This window comes from Lampris incognitus, chromosome 3, assembly GCF_029633865.1.
Source record: "Lampris incognitus isolate fLamInc1 chromosome 3, fLamInc1.hap2, whole genome shotgun sequence".
NCBI classification, from domain to species: domain Eukaryota; kingdom Metazoa; phylum Chordata; class Actinopteri; order Lampriformes; family Lampridae; genus Lampris; species Lampris incognitus.
In genome coordinates, this window is record NC_079213.1 from 81,162,411 (window position 1) to 81,173,074 (window position 10,664).

The window sequence follows — 10,664 nt, forward strand, 5'->3', positions numbered from 1 at the left end:
GTGTTTATTGAATTGTTACTTGTAAAAGAGAAAAGCGACTAGGCATAATCAAATTGGTAACTAGTAGTGCTTATTCCAATAGAACTAGTATCTAATGCCCCTTTTCCACTGCATGGTACTGGCTCAACTCAACTCTACTCGTATTCAACTCTGCTCGCTTTACTTTTTGGGATTTTGTTTTCCACTGCAGATAGTATCCCCTCACGGCGAAGCCCCGCTGGTCATTTGTGAGCGTGTTAACTATATATCTATATCTATCTATCTATCTATCTATCTATCTATCTATCTATCTATCTATCTATCTATCTATCTATCTATCTATCTATCTATCTATCTATCTATCTATCTATCTATCTATCTTTATTTATTTGTTTATTTATTTATTTATAGTGGTATTTTCATACCACCTTTTAGTATCGGCTCAGCTCACTTGGAACCTCGACGGAGGTGGTACCTAAAAAAGTACCTGGTACCAGGTACATTCCTAACTTTTGCCCAAATACTACCACTACTACTTTCGACTGTTCCCGTTAGGCGTCGTCACAGCGGATCATCCGTTTCCATCTATCGTAACTTTTGCTCAATAGAAAAAAAGAAAAAGAAAAAAGAAAAAAAAGCGAGTAGAGCTGAGTCGAGCCGGTACACTGCAGTGGAAAAGGGGCATTATAATTGTTTGCAACTAGTGACTTTACAATAGCGACTAGTGACAGTCAGAATAGCAACTACTGTTTAAGAACTAACCACTAGTTATTTGGTGGTATTTGGTGTTTTTTTTGGGGGGGGGGGGTTTGGTGACTATTGCCTTAAAATTAATAAATGATAAAACGGCCTGCCACCCATAATCCAAACCGCTTATCCGGTACACACAATGAAGTTAAAGACAACTGAACAGTACTAGTACGGCATTTATATTTGTCATATTGTCCACAAGAGACCCCCATTATAGAAATATCATCCAATTGCCTTAAATGACGTCATATCTATGAGCCGGAAGTAAAAATTGCAGTTACAACCAAGAGTGACAAATCAAACCATATTGCATACAACATCAACAAAGTAAACGAAGGTAAAACATTTTTGTGGTTTTGGGCAATGTATGCGATATCCAGGGAAATAATCCAAATATAAGTTTCTCTTCAATCGTACATTACTGTGGCATGCAGACGGTTTAAAAGAGCTCTGAATGTGCCTCATTTTAGGTCTTGATCATTCGCAGCGAAGCTAATCTGGCAAGCTGAAAAACGGTTCATGGGTGTTTACCTTATGGTTTAAAACATTATTTGGGCCGGGATACGCACCCACTGATTTTCGACTATCCGCACGATTTTAGAAATACTTGTCGTAACTTTTAAGCTGCCTGGATCCTGTCATTTCTCGTGTATGGAACGTTTCTTCGGCCTAACCTATAACATCATCCTTCCTTGACTTTTTCCATAGATTTTTTTAAGAAGTGTCTTTCCCAGACGAATAAGATGGTAAGATGATAAACCCCAATTATTTGTGTTACAAAAATGTATAAATAAGCTTGTGCTCTGGTTATTTAATTCATTCTTCATAATATCAGTTCCAACCTGAACAATAACTCCACCTCCTCTCATTGACAGCATGGTCGAGTAAAGATTAAATCTACAGCTCAGCAGGAGGAGGAGAAAAGAAAGGAACGGGAGAAGAAACTGAAGATATATGTGACTGCACGGGATGCCTGCTTTTCGAAGGTCTTTTGGAAACACATTGGAACATCCATTTTAGCAAATGAAGTAGTCTGCAGGATGTGTATAGAAATTTCAATGGTTTTTCCCCAATTGTAAGAATGTCTGCTTCATAGATTGAATTTTATTGCTTGATCAGCTGTTGAACAACTACACTTTTGTTACTTGCTGAACACTAGTTGAGTCCAGTTTTACATAACCCCAACCACAGTAACACTCTCAAAGGGCTTTACAGACCCATGGTGAAAACAGAAGCATTAAAGGACAATCGTTACCTTCGTTAATAAGTGATTTTCATAAGTGTAAAATCTTTTTCAAAGTCTATATTGACTTCTGCTCACTTCTGTCTCCTCATCCATCCATCCATCTGTCTGTCCATTTTTTTCCTTATACCCAATTCTGTACGTAAGAGGAAGGAAGGTGTCTTAGATGAGGAGGCCCTCCAGTTGACCAAAGAGCTACTGTCATCCAACCCTGATTTTGCCACCCTTTGGAACTACAGAAGAGAGATTCTAATGCATCTGGAGACTGTGAGGTAAAAGGACTATCCTGCCTCTTCCAAATATTTTATAAGTTTAATTTAGATGTAGGTCAGCTTTAGAATGTCTGGACAGTGGGTTTTTAATAAGTTCCTGTCTATCTCAGGGAGGAAGAGGCTGTGCAAAAGATATATGAGTCTGAGCTGTCATTTCTTGAGTCATGCCTGAAGGTGAACCCCAAGTCTTATGGCAGCTGGCACCACCGAGGTTGGGTCTCTGCCCGCCTGCCTCAGCCGGACTGGGCTAGAGAGCTGGGGCTTTGTGATCGCTGCCTCAGCTTGGATGACCGCAACTGTGAGTAGTGGGGGAGAGGAAGGGGACAGTGAGGCTGGCAGTAGCTTGGGGGTTGAGCAGGTCATCTGGTAACTGGAGGGTTGCCATCTTGATCCTCTGCTCCTCCTGGCAAAAATGTCGAAGTGTCCCTGAGCAAGACACCTAACCTCTAACTGCTCCTAATGAGCTGGTTGTTACCCTGCATGGATGACACCTCCATCTGTGTGTGTGTGTGTGTGCGTGTGCATGAGTGAATGTGAGGCATAAATTAATTGTAAAGCACTTTGTTTGGCTGTTGCAGCTAAAAACGCACTATGTATAAGGCAGTTCATGTACCATTTACAGTGGTGAAATATATTTAATTTGTGGCATGTAAACTGCGACTTGGGGTGGAGGAGAAGGTTTAAGAAGACTCAACATTTACAAGGATGACAAAGAAGCTTTATTATTATCAGCACACATCATCTTACCGCACTCCTTCCTTATATTTAAGTTTATATCTCATCATATCCCCCCTTCTCTCATCCAGTTCACTGCTGGGACTACCGTCGGATGGTTGTGAAAATGTCTGCTGTGCCTGTGGATCAGGAGCTGCAGTTTACTGATCGTCTCATTGGCTCCAATTTTTCCAACTACTCAAGCTGGCACTACCGTAGCACCCTCCTGCCCCTGCTCCACCCAGAGTCTCCCGAGCCCCCTTCACCATGCCGCCAGCCCCCCCAATCTTCCCCTCCACCGTCTCCGCAAACTCAGTCCCATCGCGTCTGTGAAGAGCAGCTGCTCAAAGGTACGCATGACCTGGCCATTAAGTGGTCATAGTCTCTACTACTACTACTACTTTTAGCTGCTCCCGCTAGGGGTCGCCACAGCGGAACATCCGCCATAGTCTCTAGTCAATTGTATGTATTTGGGTGATACTTCCAACAGGGGGCAGTCTCTAGTCAATTGTATGTATTTGGGTGATACTTCCAACAGGGGGCAGTCTGATTTTGAACAGGTATGAAGAGTTTTGCCTAGCAGGGACAATTGATAATCTCATGTATGTGTGGCAAGTGTTTAATGTTCTGTCATGTCATATATTGCAGTTAGCACATAACAATATACATTTGTTTATATTTTTTGTCTAGAATATGAGCTTGTTCAGAATGCCTTCTTTACCGACCCCAATGACCAGAGTGCCTGGTTCTACTATCGTTGGTTGCTAGGAAGAGGTTTGTGTCCTATCTTGGTCTTTGTTTACAATTGAATCTGTATGCATGTGCCAGTTTCTCTCAGCGTCCATATTCTTGCACGATAATATTTTCCCATACTCTGCTATGTTCATTTGTCATATGAGAGTTGTCTAGCTTTCTTTTCCTTTGGCTCACAGCGGAATGTGAAGAGATGATAAGCTGTGTGTATGTCAGTCGGGAGAAGGGGAGAGTGGCTGTTGCCTTCTCCAGGCCCGTCAATGTGGGTATTTCACATGCTCGTGTAAAAAAGTTAGCTCATGGCTAAACTATTATTTATATAGCGTGACTTTGCCCAGCATTTACTTAATCACTGCCCTTCCTGCTTTTGTTTTCTCTAAGGCACAGTCTGTAGGTCTGATGCTGGTGCTGGACGGACAGCCCCAGCAGGTGGAATGGAGGAGTGTTCACCCAAGCTTCAAACACAGCCCCGTCTGGGTATCCTTTATGTTAATACACAAGGTTAACAGGTTATACCACATTCGCTAATGTTACCTGACACTGCATACGTCTGACTGAACAAGCTTCATTTTTTTCATATCAGTGTCACTTTTGTCTTATCAGTCTTTACATATTTCATGCTAATAACACAGCTGTAGCATCTTGGAACCAGGGAAAGAGATTTGCCTATGACAGGTTGATTTTACTGTTAGATAATGTTATCGCTGTATCTCTGTGCATTGTACTGTGTCATCTCAATGGTTAACTTTCTTTACCTTTTAACACGCTGTACACATGCATGATGATGTTTTAGGGGCAACAGCATGGCCTAGTGAGTAAGGAGACTGTCCTTCAACCTAGCTTCACACTTCCAGGGCAACAGTCACCCTGCTCTTCAGAAATGTCCCTGAGCAATACACTAAATCCTTATGAGGCTTTATGTGAAAAGAAATTTCTCCTTTGGGGATAGTGAGAGTAATACAAAAACAAGCCATTGTGCTAATATCGCTCTAACATTTTTTAACCTTAATGTGAACTCAGATCTGCGATCTTTCTCCTGGGACAATAATTGACATTACCAACGAACATAATCTGACCGTACATTGGACTGAAAAGCATACACACAGAGACTGTGCTCTATACACAGGTGGTACTATAAATGGCACATACCATAGTGGTCTAAATTATTCACCTTTCCTCCATTTTCAGCTCACTGCTTTCAATCTTAAACCTCCTTAGGTCGAACTGAAAGTTGGTGCCGGGATTCTGCTACAGATCAGGAACTTTTCAGGTATCATGTATTTGTTTTCATGCTGGGACAGTTTGTGTATTTTGACTTAAGAAATAAAATTTCAAAGTGTGACTTTTTTTTTGTAGGAGTGAACTCTCAGTGGAGAAGACATCAGTGTTACAGTCTGAGCTACAATCCTGCAGTCAGCTACAAGAACTGGAACCTCTGAATAAGTGTATGCATGCTATTAGATTCATTACAACAACAGGTTGCAGAGCTACATGCAAAACAGAATACAACACATAAGCAGATCACATTAGTCTGCCTCTGATCGTGTTATCGTCATGTTTCCACTGAAGGCCTTTTGTCTCTTTTCCCCTTTGGCAGGGTGCTTGCTAACCATCATCCTCCTAATGAGGGCATTAGACCCCCTTGGCTATGAAAAAGAGACCCTTGCTCACTTCCAAACACTTAAAGTGAGTAACGTCTGGTAAATTGCACTTGTATTTGGTACCACGTTAAAAATCCCTGAGTTATTGATTTCTCTTTTATCTTTCAGGAAGTGGATTTAATGCGCTCTGCGTATTACAGTGACCTGTGCAGTAAATTCATGATTGAAAACACCATTCTAAAAATGGAATATGCGGAGGTGCGTGTCTTCAGCATCTCTGACAAGGTTGGTTCATAATCATTACGACACGAACAATGTTTTTTATAATGACATAATGGAATTTTGTATGGCTGGTCTTCTTTTATATATTTGGCTTGGCTTGGCTTGTCTTGGCAAGGCTAACGTAAAGCTCTCTCCATGTTTCCTTTCTCTTGAAATAGAACTTGACCACGTTATGCCACCTGGACCAGTTGTTATTGGTCACCCATATGAATCTGTCCTCCAATCAACTGCAGAGGCTACCTCCTCAGTTTGCTATGCTACAGTGTTTGGAGGTAGTAGAGCTGCAATTCAAGTCCACCATCTGCATTGCATGGAATATATTTCATTTGTTATTGAATTTGTCTTTCACCATGATTGGTCAATTACCACAGTTATACTTTATATACATGTTGATTACCATTCTCCCTGTCACTCGATGAAAAGACTCTTTCTTATTTCCAGGTCTTGGAGGCAAATAACAATTTCATAGAGGATTTGGAGGGTGTGTACCAACTACCCAAACTAGAGGAAGTATTCCTTAAGAACAACAGTATCCTTACACTGGGGAGTCATGGTTTGAATTTTATTAGTTGTTTGTGCACATCCTGTAGTATGGGTGTCTTGAGGCTCCGGTTCAGGGCATTCTGGTTGCTTGACAGGGGAATGCAGGAAGTATGGGCCAATAAGTAGAAATTGTAAGTTGTGATACTTATGGCACAGTAGATCCTGAGCTAACACGTTTGACCATTGCATTATTCAAAGAAAAGAAAGCAGCAGAAGGTCTTGATGCATGCTCAATAATCCAGGTAAGAAAATCAAAGAACGTTGTATCAGTTCATCTGGATACAATGTTTATTGACAGATACATTTCATCACTCAACTAAGTGACATCTTCGGGTCTAAACTGACTGCAGGTATCCCCACCCTTATAAACAGTGCGGTACAAAGCAGCAGAGGAGGACCCTTTTTAATATACAGTACTACCATCAGGGTTCCCACACATCCTGGAAAACCAGGAAATTTACTAATTTTTTTCCACCTGTAAAACACCTTAAGTTTTGGGGCATGTTCAGTGGCAAAATTACACAGTCTATTTAGAGACTGTTGAAGCTTCCACTGATAGTTAATACTGAATAATATTTCCTCCCATGAGCAACAGCTATCATGTTTTGTTTTGTTTTGTTTTTTGTTTTTTTTTTGTAGTTTGGATATGTGTTCTTGTAGGTTTTGGAGATGCCTTTGTCTTTGTGTTGCACTGCTGTGGGCTGGCGAAAACAATATTTCATTTCATGTACGCAAGTACATGAAATGAAATGACAAATAAATATTCCTGATGTACATCAATCAGCCAAAACTTTAAAACCTCTGACAGGTAAGTGAATAAATTAAATTAAGTTAAATTAAGTTGCCTTTATTAACCCCCTTGGAGAAATTCATTTACTGCAAATTAGCCCATTGGGCTAATTGCAAATTGGGCTGCGTAGCCACAGACCAGTCAGAGTGCCCAGGATGACCCCCTGTCCACTGCCGAAAGCACCAACAATGGGCACGTAAGCATCAGAACTGGAACGTGGAGCAATGGAAGAAGATGGCCTGATCTGATAAATCATGTTTTCTTTTACATCATGTAGATGGCCGGGTGCATGTGCGTCATTTGCTGCCTGGGGAAGCAATGGCACCAGGACGCACTGTGGGAAGAAGGCAAGCTGGTGGAGGCAGTGTGATGCTTTTGGCAGTGTTCTACTGGGAAGCCTTGGGTCCTGGCATTCATGTGGATGTTACTTTGACATGTACCACCTACCTAAACATTTTTGTAGACCAAGTACACCCTTCATGGCAATGGTATTTCCTGGTGGCAGTGGCATCTTTCAGCAGGATAATGTGCCCTGCCATACTTCAGAAATTGTTCAGGAATGGTTTGTGGAACATGACAAAGAGTTCAAGGTGTTGCCTTGGCCTCCAAATTCCCCAGATCTAAATCCGATAGAGCATCTGTGGGATGTGCTGGAAAAACGAAGTCCGATCCATGGAGGCCCCACCTCGCAACTTACAGGAGGACTTAAAGGATCTGCTGCTAATGTTTTGGTGCCAGATACCAGAAGACACCTTCAGAGATCTTGTGGAGCCCATACCTCGACGGATCAGAGCTGTTTTGGCGGCACGAGGGGGACCTACACAATATTAGGCAGGTGTTTTTAATGTTTTGGCTGATCGGTGTATATATCCAAGCAAAAGTCATCGAAAATGCCCTTGACATCCTGGAAAATGACTTACTAGAAAGAGTGGAAACCTGTTCCTCTTGGTAAGTTCTGTGTTTAATCTATGTTACGATACATCATCACTAGGGTAACAGTAGCTTGTCTCACGATAGTCTGAACCCAGTTAGTATTCACCATTAGTAGGTGAACATTAGTCAATCCAAATTTTGGCTAATTCTGCTTTGCAGTGAATTGAAGAAGCAACATTGACAGGTTAGAAAAAAAATCACATCACTATAACTACTTGGCCACCACAGTCCAGTTACCACTGTGTCATTTTTTTTTTTTACACCTGCTGTTAAAAACCCCAAGGATCCACACACTCACTTTTTTTTTCTCACACTTGGGTGAGAAACATTATAAAAAGAGCGTATTTCAAGCCATGAAAGTTGAGACATCGTAGCAGTGACGAACAGTGTCTTTGACCCAGGAACATTTGATAATACTTTAAGTGCAGACTAGGCTGGCCTGCACTTAAATCAGCTTTGCAAGTTCACAGAATAACTAGTGTCCTCGAGAGAGAGCAGAGAAAGACACAGGCCTTACAACACTGTATGCCACTTCCACTGTACACTTCCCTCCTCAGTATTGGTAAAAATGTTTTTCCCAGGCGGGATCTAATCAGGTTTCCATGTTTGATATGTGTGGCTGTGTACATGCTGGTGTTTTGAAGGTAATGGTAATTGCATTTAGTTTGTGTGCACATCAAGTGAGCCTGGGCAACAGATTTAGTTGAAATTAGGCTCACTTTTAGGTTTTGCAACAGTTTTTTCTTTTTTTTTGGTTAGTCTGTAGTACTGATTTGGCTGACAATTACCTCAGATGCAGATATATTTTCATTAACATCAACGCACAGAAATATCCAGGCTGGAAGACCTTCAGCCTCTGGCCTCCTGCCCTAAGCTGAAACGCCTCGATCTCCGTGGCAATCCCATCACCCAGACCGCCAACATCCAGTCAGAGTTGGCTGAGCTGCTGCCCTCTGTCACTGACTTTCTGTTCTGATCAGACAAAGGGCAGGGACCACTGCCATCAGCATCTGTTTGTATGTCCATGCTTCTGGGCATGGATGTTTGAAAAAACAAGTGGGTATTCTTTTTTTCCAAGTGTCTTGTACTCAATGCCACTATTTATTCCAGTTGTTTTAAAGGATCTGAATCACACTGACCATGACGATCTTAATGCCTGATGCATTGGAGCATGTATAATAAGAGACCTCACCAAAACACCTCCATTTTAAAATTCTGGGTTTGCGGGCCTCAAAGTGTATGTGCGTGTGTATGTGTAAAGTGTCTTGATGCCTGTGTATGCCTTTGTGTGTATGTGTGATGTGTTCATGCAGCTGTGCACTTGTTGTGTGTATTACACTATGTTGCATTGCATTATTTGAAATTTTGTTCAATTGTGCAAGTTTTCCCATGTGCTGCTTGATTCAACACTTCAAAATGCATGTTTCAACAATGATAACAGAGGAAATTGACTGTATTCGTATTGGCTGGTAGCAGTGCGGGCTTATTGCTTTAACCTCACATTTTATTGTGCATTTGGAGAAAAGCAAGAATTGTTAACAAAACATTGAATGCATTGCAAAGTACTCATGCATTTTTGTAAAGGTTGTGCAAAACATTCAGAATATGATACTGTACTATTGCACAGTAAGTTACAGATCCACTAATAAAACAGCACATATTCTTTCACTGCCTTATGTCAAGTCTCCTTTGTGGTTTTCTGCATGTAAGAAGTGCAAATATCAAAAATCTAGGGTTTAGACAACGTCAGCATCCTAACTGACTTGTTAGATAGCTTGATGTGAGTCACAGGCCACAACAGGTGTGTCATCTTAGGAGATGTATTTCTACCTTTGGTTACAGTATTTACATTGTCTTTATTCTTTTGTGTCAACTTTGACTTTGCCACATAGTCAACTCTGGCATTCAGGTGTTGGCACCTGATTTACTTTGGCAAGTAAGCAGGTTTCACATTTGGGAGCGTCGTCAATGACTTCACGTTTGAAACCTTTATGGCTAGACCTGTTTTTTCTTTCTGCTTATTCTTGTTCTTGGCTTCTAGTCTTAATACCAGACTATAATGGCAGGAAGGGGAAGTGGCGGTGGCAGACTCAGTAGGTGTTTTAAAGGCACCCTTCCACAGGCATTGTGGTGAACTACAGACCTTAGGCTCTGAATATGAGAGGGGTGTTTTGGGACTTGTGAGGAGATGCAGCTCTGATGTAAAGATTTATAGTTCGCAGCTACAATCCTAGAGGTTCAAAAGCAAACAAAACAAATTATCGTTCATTTAAAGTGGACGTTTTCACATTTGTCCCGGGCCACACAAGTAATGTGTGCCACATAGACTCCACCTTTTCTGAAAACACATCTCCTACCATGATGATCATGCATATCGCTATAAAATATAAACATAGGTAATGTAGGTGATTTGTAACAAGGCGTGCTTTTCAGTTCATCATGTTTCATTTTCTGCTCCTCCAGAAACAAGACAAATGATGACCGTTGATGTGTAGGGTACAGAATGTAAGCCTGCTCAGGCCAAATTTATGGCCCGAATTATCTATCCTGCATCTATTCTGTTTAACCTATCACACAACTTCTCCATGACCCCTTGGACACCGTTTAAATTGTGGTCATTTTATGTAGTCAGTCAGTCAGTCTATACCAACTTAACCAATCTGTGTAGGGCACTGGTTTAGGAAGTAAATCACCAGCCCCTTCAACTAAAAGTCTGCGAGGCAGTTTTTTGTTGTTCTTCTTCCGCTATAAAAATGGAAACTCCATACTTTTTAGAGACGAGGTCCAGTCATGTGAATAATGAC

At 41.3% G+C, this 10,664-nt stretch overlaps 1 protein-coding gene across 1 annotated transcript; it reads left to right on the forward strand.

Moving 5' to 3' along the window:
- The first annotated feature begins 1,011 nt into the window (after positions 1–1,011).
- rabggta (Rab geranylgeranyltransferase subunit alpha) lies at positions 1,012–9,524 on the forward strand. The gene is made up of 17 exons (XM_056277395.1): positions 1,012–1,066; positions 1,438–1,475; positions 1,605–1,715; positions 2,120–2,244; positions 2,355–2,542; positions 3,051–3,308; positions 3,649–3,732; positions 3,891–3,973; positions 4,093–4,188; positions 4,732–4,837; positions 4,930–4,981; positions 5,068–5,156; positions 5,309–5,397; positions 5,481–5,597; positions 5,753–5,866; positions 6,036–6,123; positions 8,688–9,524. The coding sequence occupies exons 2-17, from the start codon at positions 1,473–1,475 to the stop codon at positions 8,834–8,836; spliced, it is 1,752 nt and encodes a 583-aa protein (XP_056133370.1). The 5' UTR covers positions 1,012–1,066; positions 1,438–1,472; the 3' UTR covers positions 8,837–9,524.
- The last annotated feature ends 1,140 nt before the right edge of the window (positions 9,525–10,664 follow it).

What these genes read in the sequence shown, in the direction of transcription:
- rabggta (XM_056277395.1), top strand. An exon ending in TCAAACACAGCCCCGTCTGG is followed by an intron (nt 4,189 to 4,731) that starts GTATCCTTTATG and finishes ATGTGAACTCAG; the next exon opens with ATCTGCGATCTTTCTCCTGG. An exon ending in ACAGATCAGGAACTTTTCAG is followed by an intron (nt 4,982 to 5,067) that starts GTATCATGTATT and finishes TTTTTTTTGTAG; the next exon opens with GAGTGAACTCTCAGTGGAGA.